This window comes from Cucumis sativus, chromosome 6 (assembly GCF_000004075.3).
Source record: "Cucumis sativus cultivar 9930 chromosome 6, Cucumber_9930_V3, whole genome shotgun sequence".
Taxonomy (NCBI): Eukaryota; Viridiplantae; Streptophyta; class Magnoliopsida; order Cucurbitales; family Cucurbitaceae; genus Cucumis; species Cucumis sativus.
The window spans coordinates 9304147-9325816 of NC_026660.2; the positions used below are offsets into that span (position 1 = coordinate 9304147).

The following is a 21670-nucleotide window of genomic DNA, read 5'->3' on the forward strand; positions in this document are numbered from 1 at the left end:
GAATGAAAGTAAAGTTGATGGTTAGGACACATGTATGATTAGGTAAGCTCTTCACTCAATGCCTTTTTCTTGCCTTTTTGCATCCAATGGGCTCCCCCACCATACATCATCATCCATTCATCTTCTTCTCTTTTTTTTCCTTTGAAACCGATTTGAAACTTGAAATTCAACTTCGTCTATTCATTGCCTCATTGTTTCTAAAAGCTCATTATACCACATGCCTTTCTTTCTCTAACTTTCATTCTGCTTCAAAATGATTCTTCACCTCATTTCTAACTTTCAATGGTGGACAGGTTTATAATGGATGTTTTCAACTATTACACTACCATTTACTACAATATTTTCAAACTTTTATTTGTTATTTGTTACTGTTTAATTCTATTATGTCTTCTCGTATAATTCAAGGTAATTATAATTGATAAGACTTCAAGACTAATAATATAAGAGCAATACATCGTGCAATCAAGACCAAACCTAAGTTCCATGTCTCCCTTTCTATATCCACAAAGAAAAAAAAAAGATAATGTGAGTCCACTCTGCGGTTCATAAATTCTTATTGGTGATAGACTTTATGTTAATAGAAGAAGATGTATTACATCTACAAATTTAGAGTATGTATAGATTTTTTTTTTCTCGATAAAGAGTTAGCAATAAATAAATAAATAAAAGGGTAGAAAACAAGGGTTAGGAGATAGAGGTGTATGTATGTATGAATAGAGTTATGGATTCATTGAAGTCCAAAAATCCAAAAGCAATTGAAAAATGAAAAATTGGTACTGTGAAAGCAAACCAAATAGGCATCTTGAGATTGAGGAAGGAATGATGAAGCCAAAATTTCTAAAAATATGCATTAAATTTCGAAACACTGGTCCCTCTCCTTCAAATCAAAACCCCTTTTTTCAAATTTCAAATTTCTTAATCATTCTATTTCACACTTTTTTACTCAATTTCAATCTCTCATACCAAACATTTTGAACCACGTTGGTAGGACAAACCATAAACACGGTGCAAGGAGTTTCATGAATACGATACCATAAAAACTTTTATGTACATTATAAATCTAAGGTTATCTTAGATAACGTTGAAATAATATCAATACTAATAGTTCGTTCAACGGTAAGATTAGCATTCAATTTTTCTAGACTTAGGTTTGGTTAAATATGGGATGAGAGACTTTTTAAGGATAATCAATAATGAGGAGGAAATTTTTGACAAATGAGAATCATTGTTTAACCTAAAGTCCGTGAAAAGCTAACGATTTGGGAGGAACTTTTAATGTAAATTTATGATGAAGTTACCTTTTTAGTCCTAATTATGATTTTTTATTAAAGAAATTTGAAGATTTTGTATTTTGATATAATTCTTTTTTAGTATAACAAATTGATCCATCATGTTTGTAGTTTTAATAGAACAAATTATGATGTAATCTTCTTTTTTTTTTTTTCATATATGTGTGCTTATTTTTCTCCCTATTTGTCTAATTCTTACATCAATTTCCATGTTAAAATATATGTAATTAAGTTTGAAGATTTATTGGTGCTTTCATTATTATTTTTCGATATTGATAGGTTACTTTTAGATCAACGAATATGAATATAGATATTGATATTGAACTATTGACCACACATGAGATAGCACATAATTGTTGAAAATTTTATCTTTTGTCTTTTACTCCAACTAAAATACAACGGTATTAAAATAAGTATGACTCAGCTGACATCAAATATCGTATTATCGATTTTCATATTAGACTTTCAATCTTTTAATTATTTTAATATTATCAAACAATAAATGGAAGTGAAACAAACCATTCGAACATCATTCGACTAAATTGTAATTTCAACCCAAACAAAATTAGTATAGAAAATTGAAATAAATTGAACAATTTGTTCAATTTTACTAATTGTGATTTGTAGATGTAATTTTTCTTAAAGTTAAATTTTATTGAAATTAACTTAAACGGTAGAATATTTTTATGCAAGTACGATAAACTAATAACATGGACTAAAATGAAACAAATTTCAAACTACAATAACTAAAATGATAGGACGGAGAATGAAACCTCTAACGTAAAATTAATAGTACAAGCTTTATATAACTTGAGTTTTACTCGTTTTGGCCATTAGCTTAGATCTGATTTTATTTTTCTTTTGACAACATATTCTTTCTTTATACCAAGTGGATCGAACTTGTGACAAGATGCATAACTGCTCACTTAGTCAGCAAGCTACAAACCCTTTGACACAGTATTTGAGATAGATAAAATTACAATTTTAACCTTGAAATTAATAATACGTGTTTTCTAATACTGAATTCAATCGTTTTGTTCTATGAGGTATAAATAATTTGTCTATTTTTGAAAAAAAAAGCTTATTTTTTTTCTTTCAAATCTTTAAAATATAGGAAAAATATCTTTTTAGCCTTTAGTTGTGTGTAATTTCTATTTATTTAATTTTTTGAAGGGTCGTTCGGGTAAGAACTATCTAAGATAGTAAATATTATTTAGAAGTCCACGGTTAACTACCTAAACATTATTTAAAATTTTTCAATTTGTTATAATATTTACTATTTATTACAATTTTTACTATTTTACATCATTCTTTTACTATTTACTACAACGTTTACTATTTTCTTATTAAATTAAAATAGTTTACACATCGAATGCATATTATTATAACTCAAACTAAAATAACATACACAAAAAATACAAGCCGTTGCAACTCAATTATAATAACACATTCCTTGTCCTAAATGCCTCCAAGTTTTAATTTTGGTTTCAATTTTAGTCCCTAAGTATCAAAATTTAACAATTTTACTTTTAAAATTTGAGTTTTGTTTGAATTTGGTCCCTAGATTTAAAGACCGTGAATACTCAATTTCAAATAGATTCAATGTTTATCAATTAATTTAAAGTTTATTAGAAAGTAAATTTTTAAATTTAATTTCAAAAGTGACGAAACACATCGAAATTTAATTCATTATAACGTGTATAAGAGATAAAAAAATAAAGTATTTCACAAAAATTGAGGTTGAAAACGTAAACATCGGTAAAATTGTAACATTTTGAATTTTTGAAATTGAGTTAAAATGAAATCAAAAAGTTAACAATTAAAATGCCTAATATATTTAATCCTAACGACTAAATAGAAAGTAGATCCAAAATTGAAAGAACGATATATGGAGATTTTATTTTCTTAAAATACAATACAATAGGATACTCTATACACTCATTCTCTGCTCTCTTTTCTATTTATTTTGTTATTGTTTCTCTTGTTTCATAACAAATTTTAATTAATTTTTTAAATAAGTAATCTTTAATTGTTGATTGGGATGTGTATTATTAATTTGTCTAACTATTTTATGGATGAATTTATTAATTAATTATGTTAAACATATACTTATTGTTAGGCATTTTAGTTCTTGATTGTGATCTCTATTAATTTGCCTAACTATTTTCTTGATTCACCAAAACTAATATGGTGAGTATACATCATGCTTAGTATTTAATATTTTTTCTAATCAAATTATTAATTATAAGAGATTTTAACATATAACGACAAAATTAATTGCCATCTGCTCCAAAAATTAAAAAAAAAAAAATAATTGCCACTCAAAAATCATTTTTTGATTGCTTTTGTTTTTTCAGTGAGACCAAGATAAATTTTGTTTTTATTTTTCGTAAATTAATTCTTGTTTATTCCTAATTTTTAGTTTCTTTAAAAGACAATATATAAACTTTTATGTAAAAATAGTGTTTATAAAGCCTAAGCTCACACAAAAGCAAGGATAGCAAGAAAAAACTATAACTAAAAGTTTCTTTTTGACAATGATTTTATATTTTTTTTTAAAATTTGTATATTTGGTTGTATTTGATTTTTAAGTGAAGATAGTAAAAGTTTTAAATTTTAAAAAAATTGTGTTTAAAATCTTAGAAGGTGTTTAGGCAACCTTTTGCTTGTTGCAACGAATTAGTAAATCCTATGATTTCACAATTTCTCAAACTTCACAACTACACTTCTTCGTTATAAACATATATCGTTTAGATGCAACAAATTTTTGGACTTTGTCGTACACAATAACAATGTCTTAAGGCAGTAGTTGAGCTTTGTTGGTGATGATGATTAAAAAAGCAGGCCAAACTTACGAACTTAATTAATATTATCATTATTTAGTAATCTGAAACATGTGTAACATTTATTTATGGGGTTAAATTGGGTGTTTCTAATGTGTGGTTGATTTTAAAGAAGAGAGTGTATATAAATGCAATTTTATAATGTTAAAGAGTCCGAACCCATGAGCCAGTTATTTTTCATTTAATAATTGAAAAGCTATTTTTACATTAAAAATGATCATTAGATCCAAGGCTTTTGCATTTAATTAATTATCAAAGTGTTCCATCGCATTTGGAGCTAACTCTTTTCCACCATTAATTGTCGGAGAAGATAGGTCTGACGCCACCGCCGGTGCAGGCGGAGGATCCGCGGCTCCACCAGTGTAAGAAGACACAATTCAATACATGGAGACGTTCCAAGTAGGAAGTTGTTTCTTCGTTTATCATAGTTTATATTTTATTAATTCAATTGTTTTAGTTTTTGTTTTAGTTTAAGTTATGATAATATGTATTTAAGTGTAAACAGATTTAGTTTGAAAATAAATAGTAATATAGATTTTATAAATATTATTTATGGTAATAGAAATCTGTATTTATTGATCTTAGTACTGTTTTGTGCTCTAAATAATCTTTTATGTTTTAATATTTGTTATTTTTAAAAAATGATAAATAAATATGGGTAATTATCAAATTAGACAGTTGAAATTAATGTATGAATAATATTAAGGATTGTTTTTAAGAATAGCAAAATGAGTCAACTTATTTATAAATATAGTAAAATTTATGTTAGACCACAATAGATCCAGATAGACATTTATCACTTTAATGATAGACATTGATGTATCACGATGATAGAAAGTAAAACTTTATTATATCTGTAAACATTTTTAATAGTTTTGTCAATTACAACAACTTAACATAATTTTAAAAAGAAAACTTAATTAGGAGTATTACTTATAGAAATTTAAAAGTTTTAGGGTGTGTTGGAGTAAATAACTGAGTTATTATAGTTCCAAATTATTATAGTTGAGTTATGTTGAGATTTTTTTGTCAAAAGATTTGTTAAGAATTCTTTTTAAATATATAGAGAGTTTTATTATTTAGATAAATAATTCTCATATATTCTAGGAATCTCGGTGTGTATCTTTATATATATATGTGTGTGTGTGTGTTGTTACTACTCGTTAAGTAGGGTTGACGCAAATAGACTTTATTGAAGAAAAAACTTTGTCTTTCAAGCAGTCCTTTTTCGAGGGTACAATAGTTACCTTCTAGTATATGAATATATATTAAAGATAGTCAATTCATCTAATGGAACATTGAATTATAAGAAATATGAATGAAAACCACATGATTGAAGATCCGATCAATTAATTCAGGAGGAGCCTGAATTCATTTTTGAGGAGATTCACGATTACATTCAAAGGAAACTTGATTTTATTTTAAGTTGTTGTGATAACTTATCAAAGTAGCTTTAAATTTAAGTTACTGACTTTTGAATCTCAATAATATTTCTCATCTAAGCGAAAGAGCTCCCTAGACGTAGGCCGAACTAGATTACCAAAGCCTTATGTGTTATATGTTACTTTCGTGCTTTAGCTTTTTTTTTTTGTAGCTAATTAATTTAGATATAACTAAAGATTATTTTTTGTCAACTTACTTATTTCAGGTTATAATAGTTTGTGTTTGGAGTGTAAACTATTTTAGTTTGAATTATAATAGTGTGGTGTAGATTATTTTAGTTTGAGAAGCAAATAGTAAATATTATAGCAAAAAAAAAAAAAAAATTGATAAATGTCAAATAGTAAAAAGGGTACCAAATCGTAAATACAATAGCAAATGAGAACTCTAATTGAGAATTTTTAAATAGTATTTGCCGTAGTTAAACGTGATTATTACATTATTGCATAATCTTCGCTCTAAACGAATTTTAATTATAAAATTATAAATCTCACACTTCATATTTTGATAAAAACGAAAGTTAAAGTGCTTCAATATATATAATTATAATGAATGTTTTAATAGATGTAATATCAAAATGTATGGAGGTATTTTTTTTTTCTTCTAAAAAGTATCCATTGCATTTTAAAAGAAAAATAAAGATAAAATGTTAGGTCTTTTTGTAGTATGGGATATGATGTATCATTTTCTATTAATACAAAGTGGATACAACTTAAAGCTAATATGGCTGCGTTTACTAAAAACAAAAGTATAGAAAAGGGAAATGGTATTGCTTTTTTGTGTTTATTATAGTTTTAAAATGACTATTTTGATGCCTTTATGTTCTTTTCATTCAAATATATATATATATATATATAAATAATAATACTTCTACCTTTTTCCACTAATAAATTATAACTTCAAACCACAAATTATAAAATAATCTATTTTTCTAAAAGTAGAATTATGTTTTAGAATAAAGTCCTTTATAATTCAATTGACTTAAAAATATATACTTGATTTAACTATGAGATTAGAGATACAAATCTTTCGACTCTAGATTGTTGTACTAAAACATATTATATACTTTATATGAACGTTGGATTTTAGTTAATATGATATCTTGTTATAAATAAAAAATAGGTGGATTAGATTCTTATATTTTATTTTTAGTGTACAAGTGTGCTTTTAGCTATCAAACATACTACTTTTAAATTATGATTGAATTTATAAACTGAGAAACAATTTTTAAAAGATAAATATTATAGCCTTTTTGTTGGTAGATTTATCGAAATAGACCGAGATTAAGAGCCTAAAATGAGCTAAAAAAATCCATAAAAAGATGTAGATGTGGCTCATAGGACTCATGGAGGACCATAGAGGTAGGTTAGTGAACTCATGAAATAGGACTTGAGGACCCAAGAAGCCTAGAGGAGCTCAAAGGATTCTAATTAAGAAAGCTTAGAGTGAGCTCACAACAATTGTGAAGAAACTTGGAGATAGTTAATAGGACTTATGTGAAGCTTAGAGGCTGTTTAGAAGATCTATAAAATTATTATGGAAGCTTATCGGTAGTCGTAAAAAGCCACAATGGACAATCAATGTAAGAGTCAAGTCGAGCAGATTAAGTATTGGCGGACATTTCAGGTGGTGGGATTGTTACTGTTCAAAGTGTGACAAACATGACAATTTGATGGATTAACAAGGGTTATTACAAGTAAAGAATTTAGTTACACAGTATCAATTGTATATAGTCAATATAAACCACTCATCAAAGGGTATGTCAAGAACACTTCATACTATTCTCTGCAACCAACATTCATTTAAACTCTTACTGATTTGAGTGTCGAAATATCGGAAGATAAATACAGTACCATTTGTTCGTTTCGTAGGAAGCTTTATTATTCTTCCATGATTTAAAATCTACCGTTGATTTTTTATTGTTTGAAACCAACAAACCTAAATTTCATAAACATTGTTAGAGACAACGATGGACAAAAGATGATTTAATAAGGCCATCATAATGACAATGTCCCGTAATTACACAGTTAGATATACATTGAAATGTTCTCTCAATCTTCTTATAATAACCACTACATACAATAAAAGGTGTTCATAAGTTTTATATTATAAACCAAAGAATTTGGAAGTTTGAGTTTCAAACATTTTCACCACCTAATTAAAGGAAAAAGAAAAATAAGAAAAGAAAGAGAGTATTTATGGTAAAACGGTAAATTTAGAGTACCTGCAAGAGAAAGCATGAGAAGATGGATGACTTCATTGAAGAAGGAACTATGAACAACGTACTCTAAACGGCCAAACCTTGAAATGCAATTAATGGAACCTCAGTTTCTTCACTTGAATTCACAATCTCCTTCATAGAATCACAGTAGGTTTCTTCCTTTTTCCTCACTTTACTCTTGAAAACGACCGCAATTCCTCTCTCTTCCCATCGAAAAGCAGCTCAAAACAAGCATTAACAGCGGTGATTGTGAGTGCTTTTGCTTTCTAATCTTCATTCTCTCTCTCCTTTTCAATACCCATTTTCATTAATCTCTTCCTTTTGTCTCTGCATTTCCAATTTCTGCTCCAAAATTCCATTTGGGTCTTCTTCTTTCACTCTCATTTCAGCTTACAACTCCAACATTTCTGCTTTAAGCTTCCTTTTTAACCTTCTCACACTCTCCTTCTAGCTCAAATACCTTGTTGTTTCTCAGATCCCTTCGTTCTAGCGGGATGTGAAGCTTCAGTGCTACATTTTACTGTAAATGCTCTCTGCTGTAGCTCCGGCTGCCATGGTGACCTTCTCTTGAGCTTCTTTGTAGCTCTTTTCACCGGTGGCTGCTTCCTTCAGTGATTGGGTGTCACTCTTTTATTTGCAGGTTCTTTCTCTTTACTTGTTTTTCGTTATGTTTTAACTCCATTTCTTTCTCTTTTCACTGTGTTCTGGTTTGTAGTGTACATCTGGATGCTACTTGAATGATAGATCTGCGTTCTTGTTGGAATTATATATATACACATTTTTGGGTTTAATGTATAGTTGGAATTGTATATTAGTGAGCTCGCATTACACTCACTTGGAGATAATTTTCAGGTTTACTTTAGCTAGATTTATTTTTGGAGAAGGAACTTTATAGTCATCAGCTTCTCTTTCTTCTTCTTCTTCTTCTTCTTCTTCTTATTTTCTTTAATTTTCGGAGCTAAGCTGGAAAAAGATCTTACAGCGTTTTTGTGTTCTGGGTTTTCAAGACACAACTTCCCTGTCATTTTGTCAGAATCATATTCTTCGGATTGTCAATTTCGAAGCCTGTAATGTCATGAAAATTACTGAAAAATGTTATCGTTCTGAAACTAGAAATTTCGTCTGAAGTTACCTGCTATAAGCTTTTGGGCTTCCTTTTTGAATTCAACGACATGTGTGCTATTAATTTCTAACCTCTTGGTCAAGGGTATATGTTTGTAACCAAGTTTTTGGCTACAATTTACAGTCATTCTTGAGGGATTAATCTGATTTTTTCATCTTATGCCGTTCGCCTTACATCCATTTCTAGTAAACTCTGTAGCGGGAGAAAGTTTTTTAGAGCCTGCATGTTGAATTTTTAACTTCAGAAACTAATTAGTGTAGGATATTATTTAAAGTGGTTTTGGGATGACTCTTGAGAGTACTAATTTTAAGTGAAGTACTTTCGAATTTTTTTTTAAAAAAACTTAAATTTCTCTGACCAAGTACTACGTGAATCTTGAAATTTGTTTTTAATGAACTTAAATCACTTTCTACCATACTAAAAGTCAGACCCAACTCATCCTCGTAGTTTCTCAGTAGTTGAGATTCTTCAGGATTAATGACTTAGCCCCCCTTCGTTTTAACAGATAAGATTGTCAAAGACGACTCTGACTTTTGTTCCTTGCACTCTTTTAGTTGCACATAATGTTGCATAATTCTTTTTTAACTTCTAAGAAATGTGCTCTTTATTATTTTCTTATTGAATGTGTCTATAGTTGGCAAGATTTGAATCATCTTCAAAAACAAACTTTCCGATATTGCCATTGTATCTGTTATTTATTTCTTTGTAGTTCTTCCCTTTGTTAACATTACCTTTGAAATCTACATTCCACTTTTGTGGCAGCCGCAGGTGAACAGCCGGGCCAGAACAGATAGTTGTTGTGACTTTTGCAGTTAGCATCTTCGAGTATCCCGTGTTAATTAATCCCAAATGAAGTTCTGTTCAGCATCAGTGCTTCCTCTGTTTTTTGTTATAATTAATCTACTTCACCTTGCAATTGCTGACCTGGAATCAGACAAGCAAGCTCTTCTTGACTTTGCATCTTCTGTTCCACATCGTCGGAGCCTCAACTGGAATGATACTACACCAATATGCACATCTTGGGTTGGCGTTACTTGCAGTGCAGATGGAACTCATGTGCTTACCCTTCGATTACCTGGCATTGGACTTGTGGGTTCAATTCCTTCTGACACCCTAGGGAAACTCGATGGCCTCAAGATTCTCAGTCTACGTTCCAACCTCCTTAGTGGAATAATTCCATCCGATATTACCTCACTTCCTTCTCTCCAATATCTTTATCTTCAACATAATAACCTCTCTGGTGATGTTCCTTCCTCCCTTTCACCAACTCTTGTTGTATTGAATCTGTCATTCAATTTATTAGAAGGAAAGATTCCAAAGACCGTACAAAATTTGACACAACTAACAGGATTGAACCTCCAAAACAACAATCTTTCCGGTTCTATACCAGATATCAATCTTCCTAAGCTTAAGCATCTCAATATAAGTTATAACCATCTTAATGGTTCTATTCCAACTTTTTTTAATACATTCCCAAATTCGTCCTTCATTGGCAATCCTTCATTATGTGGATCGCCTTTAAAAGCTTGCTCCATAGTCCTATCTCCAGCTCCTCATGCTCCACCTTCACCTGCCATTTCTCAAAAGCAGAGCTCCAAAAAGCTGAAGATGGGAGTTATCATTGCTATTGCAGTTGGTGGATTTTTCGTTCTTTTCCTTGTAGTCCTTTTTGTGGTCTTGTGCTGTTTAAAGAAAAAGGAGGGTGGAGATGCCGGTACAAGAAAAGGGAAGGTTTCTGGTGGTGGGAGGAGTGAAAAACCAAAAGAGGAGTTTGGTAGTGGTGTGCAGGAGCCCGAGAAAAACAAGCTAGTGTTTTTTGAAGGTTGTTCATTTAATTTCGATCTTGAAGACCTATTAAGGGCTTCAGCTGAAGTGCTTGGAAAGGGCAGCTATGGAACAGCTTATAAAGCTGTTTTGGAGGAACCTACCACTGTTGTGGTAAAAAGATTGAAGGAAGTGGTGGTGGGGAAGAGGGAATTTGAACAACAAATGGACATAGTGGGAAGGGTTGGGCAGCACCCGAATGTCATGCCACTCCGAGCATATTACTACTCAAAGGATGAAAAGCTCCTTGTTTATGATTATGTCCCAGGAGGCAGCTTGTCGTCACTCTTGCATGGTATGCGTTCATTATTTCTGTTTGATTTACTTATCTACTCTATAATTCTCAATTACAGTAACCTTTTTCTCTACCTTAATTTTGTATAAGTCGTTTTGTTTGTAGTTTAATACTAACTTTAACAAGACTGTTGTGTGGCAGTGCAACTCATCAAACATCCCCTTTGACAAATTATCCTAAAAAAGAACTGTGGACCAAGTGGGAAGTACAACGCATATAACATCATTTTAAACAAATTATCATCAACAAATTTGTGGACCAAAAGAAATGTAATAGTATCAAAAGGGAGAATGTAATTTAAGCTACTGGATTGGCGATGATAAATCTGCTATCTGCTACTTAAGGTCATATATTGTTTTTGAAGGAGTAAAAACTCTCATGCTTTTGTTAAGAAAAATAAAAGAATACAAGAGGGCACACAAAAATATAAAAAACAAGCTTGAACAAAAGGAGCCTAGGACTAATTATTGAAAACAAAAAGGATTCCAATTCAAAAGAACAAAACCAATATCAAAATTATACAAGGCTTAGTGATTAAAGCCCAAAGGAAGGCATTAGAGACCTAACCACCTCCCAAACTTCCACACTCGATCTCTCTATCTCTCCAAGAATTCTATTGTTCCCTTCCAACTTAATACCCCACGAAATGGCAAACTAGCTAACTTACCCTAGGGACTTGGTCATTTTCCCTTAAAGCTTCTTGAGCACCACACACATCAAACAAGGTTCTCGAGTGACCACAAATAAACTAAGCAAATTGCCAATCCCACAATAAATGATCAAGATCCTCCTCATGACTTTTGCTAAGAGTGCACCATTGCGGAAACAGGACACAATCCAAGGTCATTCGGATATACTTTTTTGATTTACTGGGGAATGTCTGGCTAACATGAGGATCTGTTCTTATTTTTTTCATTTTGATAGGAAACAAAACTTCCATGAACCAAAAAATAAGTTCAGAGTGATGAGATATCACAACTTCCACTAACCGAAAATGAAGTTCAAATCAGTTTCATCACTGACGGAGGAATAAGATGGAAGGCGTTTGATTAAAGACTCCTTGATGCGTTTAACACAACTATCGTTGCAAGATATCTCAAGAACTAACTCCTCTCTTTTAAGTATCCTTACATTCTTGACGTCCAGATATATCCCAAATGGTTGCCAAAGTACTGTTGACCCATAGATTTTGGACCTTTTATTCACATGGATGAGTAGCCAACATAATGATAATTTATAAGGCATTCTCTCATAGTTTCTTAGATAGGCATTTGAACATCCAACAACCATGGCTAGTTCGGTGTTGGGACTGTATATATACTCTGGCCACCCCACTAATCCTTAAGGAAGTTTTATTTTTGTGCGTGTCATCATTGTGCAGGGGCCTTGCTAATCCTTAAGGAAGTTTTATAGAGAATGCATAAGCATATGGTTTCGGACTTCATCTTCTTGCATGAACAAATAACCTAATTTGGGTTTCTTTTCTGAATCTTATCATGTGTATGTAAGGTAAAAAGAATTGAGGACAATCAGAAACTCTTTATGCTTAGGGTAATTGGCTTCCTAAATAGCAGTCTCTGTTCCCCTTTGGATTCTAGAATCCCTCGGCTGATTCAGCCTATAGCTCAAGTCACAACACTGATTGCTACAAAATAGCCCATTCTTTCACAAAACTGATATGTTTTTGTTGTAGATTATTCTGTGCATTCAAGTTACTATACACCTGTGGATCGTAAATTGTCAACCATACTGTATGGTTTCTGTTAGAATGCCTTGAATTCGTTACGTGACACTACAAACAACGTAGCAAGGGGGTCTCGCCAATAATATTGTTCTTCCTTTGTCCCGTAGATATAGCTAACACACTATTAGTGAATCACGTATATCTGTGTGTCTATTTTTATACATGTATTTCTTAATTGTTGATTTTGTAACAACCTCCATACAAAAGCAAGAAATTCCCTTGCTGCAAACATCCTCCCAGAATGTGATAGTGTTTTCACCACCAAACTTGTTATTATCGTTGTCTTTACAAACTCCAGTTCAAAAAGTAGGGTGTTATGGACACATGGTTCTATTCATTGTTCCCTTCAACTTTTGGTCAATTATGTTATAAGTTTGAGAACAACTAAAGTTAATAACAAAAGTTCATTGTGTTGGTATTTTCGACTTTGATCAGAGTAAAAATTTGTTTTCTAATACTTGTAGTCAACTTGAGCTGATTGATCTTTACAGCATATCTATAATCACGAGAAACTTCAAAAATTTAAATATGCTAGTTACCTACCAACTCATGGAATGCCATGAACCATGTTCATATATCTCATGTTAGCTATATATTTTATAACAGGAAACAGAGGAGGGGAAAGAACTCCACTTGACTGGGACTCAAGAGTGAAAATTGCTCTTGCAACAGCAAAGGGAATTGCTCATATTCATGCAATGGGTGGTCCAAAATTCACCCATGGAAATATCAAGGCCTCCAATGTTCTCCTAATTCAAGATGTCAATGCTTGTGTCTCTGACTTTGGCCTTACCCCTCTTATGAATGTCCCAACTTCTCGAACTGCAGGTTATCGTGCGCCTGAAGTAATCGAAGCTCGCAAACACACACACAAGTCAGATGTTTACAGTTTTGGCGTTCTTCTTCTTGAAATGTTAACTGGAAAAGCTCCTCTCCAATCACCTGGTCGTGATGAAATGGTAGATCTTCCTCGGTGGGTTCAATCGGTTGTGAGGGAGGAATGGACAGCAGAGGTTTTCGATGTTGAGCTAATGAGATACCAGAATATTGAAGAAGAGATGGTTCAAATGTTACAAATAGCAATGACCTGCGTAGCGAAGTTGCCCGACATGAGACCGAACATGGACGAAGTAGTTAGAATGATTGAAGAAATCCGGCAATCTGACTCGGAGAACCGGCCATCTTCCGAAGAGAACAAATCAAAGGACTCAAATGTGCAGACCCCATGAATTCTTTCATTAAGATTGTGTTTATTTTCATTAATCGAGGAGGTAAAATTGTGCAAATTAGGAGGTAAGTTCAGCCATTTTCTTTAAGCAGATGCACAATAATGCTTTCAAACATTTACCACCAGACCTTTGGCTTGTATGAGTTCGTACTTTGTAGAGTGTATCTGATTCTTAAGTTTCTTTAGGAATGATTGAATGTGAACCAATGAAAACTGCTTTGATTTGAATTCACTAGTTTTCTATGTTTTTCAATGCTTGGCCCAAATTTTCTTGAGAACTTAGTACAAACTACGAAGTGGATCCCATGTTCATCTTTTTATGGCTCTCTGACCATTCAATTCTAACTTCTTATTCTCGATATGTCTAGAGATACTTAAAGCACATGCCTACATTACATAATTTTCTGAAATCTTACAAGTAAATTTGGTGCAAATAGTCTCTTTTCACTAACACAATTGCGCAAGCCGGAGACCACCCACCATCTATTTGCATCGTTGCATGTGGGAAAAAGACCATTTGCTCCCACTATCTCCACTTTTGCAAGTTCCTAGAGCTGCTCTCGTATTAGTTTGTGTAAAACTTCCTATGTGATTTTTTTGGATCTTGGACCTAAATTATTCTTGTTGTTTTATTAATTGATTATCTAATTTATCTAAACGATCAAATAGACCATAAAAATATCAAAGTGAACTTAACTGACATGACTTACTAACCTACAGATTGGAGGTTTGATCCTCATTCTCATATTTGTTGTATCAAAATAAGTCATTGTAAACTAATAGACATAAAATTGAGTTTATGTTTAGCGTCCGATAGATTATGTAAACTTAAAATAAATTTTATAATTTTAGAAGCACGTAGATATATAACATTTAGTTCAACAACCACCAACATGCACTCATCCTCTGATAAAAAGATAACAATATATCTAAAAAGTTCTCTCATCCACATATGGAGAAGTAATTTTGCTGGAGTCCAATGCAACCTCAACCTAGAAAGAGAGAGGTTCAAATCTTCCCCTATTGATTTTTTCGTCTAATAATTCATTTCTATGCAATATAAATAATCAAAATAAACTTAGTTTAGTGTAAACGATATGTGCTAACAAGAGCTTTGATACTTGTATGTATCTAAGTACATGGAGATCTCAAATTCAAATTCTCCCACACATATGAATTTATGTAGGAACAATGAATGCATCGATTTTTGTATTTTTAATATTAGTTTTAAAGTGTATTATAATATAATATTAAATAATGTTCTATTTTAAACAAAATAGATTGTATCGTAGTGATTGTGTCATCTATATAAAATTTCTAGATCTGTCGTTGCTTCCACCCACAATTTATATTTAAAAAAGTATCTTGTACTATCTCCAATAAGAAAACAATTAAAAATGACCTAGAATCCAAGCAATAAATAATTGTAGAAAGATTCATCAAGAATAAAAATAAAATCAATATAAATATGACATAAATATGTTTACTTATTTATAACAATAAAGTATTTAGAGAAAAATCTAAGTATAATAAATTTTGTTGTTTTTTTTTTCATTTGATTAAATAATTTGTCTATTTTAAAAAAAAACTTTTTCAGGACAACACTGACGTAGAGGAAGGATTCGACGAATCTCTTACAAAAAAGAAAAAGGAAGAAAATAATAAAATGAAAATGAAAAAAAAATAATTAATTAGAAATTCAAGAATGGAAAAAAATTCTAGAAGCGTCTAATATCTCTCTCTTTATTATTTAATCCTGCGCCAAGATTCTCTGTCTTCACCACACCTTCTCTTCTTCCTTCTACAAAAATTTGAAACCCTTCTTTCTCGATCTATCTCCCAACGTATTTTTTCTTCACTTCATCTCAATCATCAACTGCTTTTTTCAATCTTCACCACCTGCTTTCTTGCTTGCTTTTTAGATCTTCTTTTTTTTTTTTTTTCTTTTTCTTTTGTTATGATTGAAGATTTCTGGCCTGTTTTGTGTTTGGGGTTTCAGATTTCACGTTTGTACTCGAGGACTTAATGGCTTCTAAACGTATTCTTAAAGAGCTCAAGGATTTACAGAAGGATCCTCCTACGTCTTGCAGTGCTGGTATGTATTATTTGCCCCCGCACCCCCCTTTTTCTTCCGTTTTATTCCTCAACTCCGCTCATTTGGCATCTTCTTGTTTTCGCTCTTAACATAGTGGAATTCCTGTAATGTTTGTTTTGTTGTTAATGCGACAATGTATTTTTGGTTTCTTATCTATTTTGAATTTGTCAAATTTATTAATTCTTTGTTTCTCCATCAAGATCATTAATTTTTTAATGGTCAGATTATAAGTTTCGGGTTCCTTGTTTGTTTTTAAGTATTCTTCAGTTTAATCTTGTGGACTACAAAAAGTACCTTGAAGTTCTTATGGGTTATTGTCTTCGTGCTGTTTTTTCTTAGGTCCTGTGGCTGAAGACATGTTTCATTGGCAAGCAACTATCATGGGACCTGCTGATTCTCCATATTCAGGAGGTGTTTTCTTAGTTTCTATTCATTTCCCTCCAGACTATCCTTTCAAGCCCCCAAAGGTGAAAATCCTTTCTAGTTTGAATGTTTGCGTTTGTTTTTCTGTTATTTCTTATACCATTATGTTCTGATATGACCCTTGATTCTAATTCCAACTTACTCGAATTACTAAAGTATGTATGAATATAAGATTGTGATCTTCACAGTGGGATAGTCCAACTATTCAACATGTTGAGATTGTTTTGTTGAGTTTTCACTAAGCTCGCTCTTGATCTTGATAGTTGTAGAATGGTGTATAATTCCTCAAAACTTAACCTTTTAAACCTGGCAGGTTGCTTTTAGGACTAAGGTGTTCCACCCAAACATTAACAGCAACGGAAGCATATGTCTGGACATTCTTAAAGAACAGTGGAGCCCTGCGCTAACTATTTCTAAGGTTAATTTGAATTTACAGTCTCACGAAACTAACCAATTAAACTAGTTTCTAACTTGGATAATTGTTGTTTGCACACGTTCTCTGTTTTTCTGTAAACCATCTGTTTCTTCTTTTTGCTGCCACAATTTGGTATTTGTTCAAACGTAATTGTCGTATTTTCCAGAACTAATAAATTACTTGTATATTTTATCTTCTTGACACAGTGAAGTATGATTGAATGGCCTCGAAATTTGTATTTCGTGTGTTATTTTGCACTACGTAGAAATGGATGTTCTTGTTTCCGAATTTATTTCAATCTTTGTTTTTCCCAAGTACAGATTCTCTGTTCGATAAGTGTGTTTGTAAATCTTCCATAAGCAATGTGGGATCACTTAATGCTGGTAAAATATTGCACCTTTAAGAGGGTGTTTGAGACGTGGGGTGGGTTATTATAGTCTGTTTTGGGTGCAGATTATTATATAATCTGAGTTATTTTAATCTATATTTAGGGAAGTTAGGAATAGTGAAAGGAGGAGTGAGGAATAGTGATATAGGAGAGGTGTGGGGGAGTGAGGAATAGTGACAAATAAGGGAAAGGTAGAATAGTCCTAATCCTAATCCTAGGATTATGATAATCTCTAGGTTAACATAGAGTGGGCTAACTCCTTCATAGGCTGAGGGCCAAACAGCCTCTAAATTGTTGCATGACTTTTCCTATAAAAATTGTCACATAATTTCAAATTTTCTTTACTTGATGCTTGATAGTGATAGTTATCCATCCCTGTTGTCAGAATGTCCCAACTCCTAGTGTTCGAATATTAAACAGCAACCTCTCCCCCTTCTCTTTTATTAAACAGCACCGACCATTGTGAAGCAGTGAAATGTCTTCTCTTTGAATTTTGAATTTTGAATCACATGATCGAAAACCTAGGGAAGCAATCCTTGGATCCTTTTTTTATTTAAGCGGGATAATTATATGGATCTTGCTTTGTTTTCTATTATACAATCACAGAAAATCAGGAATTTGGGTATATGGATCTTGCTTTGTTACATTTATGGTTGTCCAAATACATCTTTTCTACTTTGAGCCAGTGTTTCAGGCTGCTGTATGTTGACTTGAGCGTTTGCCATTACCCTCTGGATTTTTTTTTTTTTTTTGTTTGTTTTTACTTTTTACTTTCTAACTTTTGATAGTTGTAACTTTGTTAATCGTGCAAAAGGTCCCATCTCTTTAGTAGAGCTTTAACATGAACTTAATATATTTCAGGTGCTGTTGTCCATATGCTCTCTGTTAACTGATCCCAACCCTGACGATCCTCTTGTTCCCGAAATTGCTCACATGTACAAGACTGATAGAACCAAGTATGAAGCCACAGCACGTAGCTGGACTCAAAAGTATGCTATGGGATAGTGGACTACAGCCTCACCCAACTCAGCCTGCGAAGATAGGATTTCCCTTGAAAGTTGTTTTCCATGAAGTGAAAGAATTGAAGGCCTCTGTATTCGTAAGACTTAAATTTTTTTGCAAGGAACCTGACTTTCATTGTGAATATTGATTTGAAGAAATTATATAATGGAAGATCTGTAACTTATATTACTCTTTATTGTGAAATGATTGTTTTCCATATTTGTTATGAGTTCAAAAAGCTGTTTGATTGTCCTACACTCCAAATGAGGACCGTTCTAATAACTTCCAGTCTCTAGGCATATTTTGGGTAACAATATGTATAGTTCTTTCCAACTTCTTGATCATCGGTTTAGGGTTGAGCTGTGATCATTTTGTATTTTTAAGGGTTTAAGTTTGGTGGGGAAGCCTATTATTAGGAGATGGATTGCGAAATATCAACGTGTCCCTCTTATCTTTGATGAAAAATGTCAAATATCAAAGATGCGACAAAGAGCTTGTTTCGTCTCGGGTACTGATCATCATTTATCATTTATCATTCTTTCACCAAATCACCATTATTAACTTAAGATTATAAATATCATTTTCACTGCAGAGAAGCATCTAGATTTATTTTGGAGCACATAAACTTTGACTTTTAGTAGTAGATAGAGATGCTAGTCAATAGGAGTCCACCTTCACATCCACACACCTGTGACACTTCAGATCCTAGTGGGTCATAGGGATGTATCAGAGAGACAAAATATCAAGCCTCGGTTCTCTTTGATTGTATATTTCTTTTAACTTGTCTTGTGGGTCTATTAGAAGATTTCTTGGTATTGTATTATACTCGATACATTCTTTATAATTCCTAAATACTGTGATTCTATTTAGTGTTGGAGATAATAAATCTTCAGTATCTTTACAATAGTTTGATCATCGCATTTCACCAAGGCTGTATTGGATTATGATTGTCTCTAAGCCAAACTTGGGTTAGAAGCGATGCATGTGTTCTTCACACGATTACTGACCAACGATGGTAAGGGTCTTTCGTCTAGCATATATCATTGATTAACGTGATTTCCATTGAGTTGTACAAATGAGTTATATGCCGTCTTGTATAAATTTATATTGACGTCTTGTAATGTCAATCCTTTGAAGATAGTTGGTTTTTTTTTAACTTTCATCTTTCTTGAACTTTGATTACATTTCTAACAAACACACACTAAAATTGTAACAACGTGGCCAATTCCTATGGGAAGAAATCCCACCAAATAACATATATTAATTAGGACATTTTGTGATTTCTTACTCCGTATTCCTATATATCTGTCTTCAATCTTCCTACTCGAAGACTTGGGTTTTCCACTCCCAAGTCTTCCCTTCCCATTTTCTCTAGAAAGTCTTCCCTTTTCCCTCCATCTTCTTCTTCACTCTCTTTTCTCAACTGAAAAGGGTCCTTAGCAGCAAATCCTTTCCTATGTTTCTTCTTCAATTTGTTAGTGAAAAGCTATTTTTGATGATTTTTTTGCGTTTGATCCTTCTTCTTCTTCGTTGTTTTGCTGATTTTACAGATTGATTAAGCTTCTTCCTTTGCAACTCTTTCTTTTCACAATCCCCAATTGTAGTTTATGATCTTAACCAAAAATCTTCCTCAAGCTTCTTATTATTCTTTCAGATCTAACATGTCTGTCGGAGACATGGCTTCTTTATCAGGGCATAAAACCAACTGCCGCCGGAAAGCTCTAACTTCCGGTGAATCTACAAAACCGAATCAAAGGCTTCTTAGGATTATCGTCACCGACGCCGACGCTACTGATTCCTCTAGTGAAGATGAACTGATTTTGGGATCAAGAACAGCCATTAGGCGACAAGTAAGAGAAATCACTATTAAACGTTACTCTGTTCCTGATAGTTCTTCACCAAAATCCCCCGTTTCAGAGATTTGCAAGAAGCGGAACCCCAGATCACGAAGGTCTAACAATTCTTGTCGCCGGAATAAGTTCAGAGGAGTCCGGCAGAGACCATGGGGCCGATGGGCAGCGGAAGTTCGAGATCCGATTCTCCGGAAACGGATTTGGCTCGGAACCTTCGATACGGCGGAAGAAGCAGCGGCGGTTTACGACCGAGCTGCTATAGAACTCCAGGGTCCAAACGCCGCAACGAACTTCTCCGGCGACGGAGCAGTTAAATCGGCGGTGGAGGGCAGTAGCAAGGAGGAGGAGGAGGAGGAGGAGGAGGAGGAGGGAGGCGTAGAATCGCGGAAAACGACGGCGGCTTGGTCGCCGACTTCGGTGCTCCATTACGACAGCTTTTTGACTCCGATTGAGGAGATGGGGTATTGTGGAGAGGTGGATGAGTTGGGATTGGAGATTGGAGCTGCAAGTTTACCGACGGCGAGGAGGCAGTACGGCGGCGAAGAGGAATTGGGGGAGATTGAGTTGGACTTGGACTATTTCTTGGTTGACGTAATTTACTAACGACGTGGAGTCTCTATTAATATTCAACGACGTTACCAATTTAATAATAGCGATTATAATTATATATGTTATCTAATTAAATATTAGATGAATTTTGTGATGTGCCTAAATTTGTAAATCACAAAGTATCTGGGAGTGTAATTTTGTGCATTTCTTTTCTTTTTTTGGCTTCAAATAAGTATGATGATATTTGGAATTGAAGTTTTAAATTTTAAAATAGGAAATAGTTACCTTTTTCTTTTTGTATTAAAAATTTAAGAAAAATAGGGGGAAAGAGGTTTATGATGAACAGAATGTCAAAGTAGTAAGTTTCTATGTGTTTGCTTTGCTTTTTCTATAAATGTTATTCTTTGTTGGGTTACTAGTAAAGTTAAAGTTGAGTGAATAATAAAATTACAATTTAAAATCCATTATTGCAAATTCTATCAAATTCTCTACCATAGTTTAAAATTGGATATAGTAAATAATAATAATAATAATAATGGAGGAAATTGGAAAAGGGAAAGAAGGGTGAGGATGGAAGTGGATTTGGTGGGTCCAGAGTTTGTTCACCAAACAGATCTTGGAATAAACCAATAATTCCAATACCTAAGCTCCCAAAGTCCCAATTTCAATCTCTCCATTATTTTATTCTCAACAGCCGCCTTCCACTGTTCACTTCCCTTTTCAACAATATCACTTTTCTTTTTTTATTATTGTAAATTATGTAGCAATAAAGAAAGATCGGAGTAAATTTTCTTCTTTTTATGAAATCAAATTATCTTTACTTTTGACGTACTCCTAGATGACCAAGATAGTCATGGGAACCTCTAAGGATAAGAATAGGATGACCAAAGGTTGAGTTGTTGTATGGGTGAGAGGTGTCAAGGAGAACCTCTAAAAAG

At 32.7% G+C, this 21670-nt stretch overlaps 3 protein-coding genes across 4 annotated transcripts; all 3 read left to right on the forward strand.

The window, feature by feature from the left end:
* Nucleotides 1-7823: 7823 nt before the first annotated feature.
* LOC101221378 (probable inactive receptor kinase At5g58300) lies at nt 7824-14260 on the forward strand. 2 transcript variants are annotated; one of them, XM_011658663.2, is made up of 4 exons: nt 7824-8042; nt 8269-8433; nt 9679-11035; nt 13386-14260. In XM_011658663.2, the coding sequence occupies exons 3-4, from the start codon at nt 9766-9768 to the stop codon at nt 14006-14008; spliced, it is 1893 nt and encodes a 630-aa protein (XP_011656965.1). In that variant the 5' UTR covers nt 7824-8042; nt 8269-8433; nt 9679-9765; the 3' UTR covers nt 14009-14260. The 2 variants fall into 2 exon arrangements, with proteins under 2 accessions (XP_011656965.1, XP_004139930.1); XM_004139882.3 differs by having other exon boundaries at nt 7824-8433.
* A 1433-nt stretch (nt 14261-15693) lies between these two features.
* On the forward strand, nt 15694-18585 carry LOC101220979 (ubiquitin-conjugating enzyme E2 28). Its single transcript, XM_004139880.3, has 5 exons — nt 15694-15851; nt 16007-16102; nt 16442-16569; nt 16839-16943; nt 18190-18585. Exons 2-5 carry the CDS (start codon nt 16033-16035, stop codon nt 18331-18333), a joined length of 447 nt encoding a protein of 148 aa, XP_004139928.1. The 5' UTR covers nt 15694-15851; nt 16007-16032; the 3' UTR covers nt 18334-18585.
* A 137-nt stretch (nt 18586-18722) lies between these two features.
* On the forward strand, nt 18723-21155 carry LOC101205428 (ethylene-responsive transcription factor ERF069). Its single transcript, XM_004139978.3, has 2 exons — nt 18723-19345; nt 19985-21155. The coding sequence occupies exon 2, from the start codon at nt 19992-19994 to the stop codon at nt 20784-20786; it is 795 nt and encodes a 264-aa protein (XP_004140026.3). The 5' UTR covers nt 18723-19345; nt 19985-19991; the 3' UTR covers nt 20787-21155.
* Nucleotides 21156-21670: the final 515 nt, after the last annotated feature.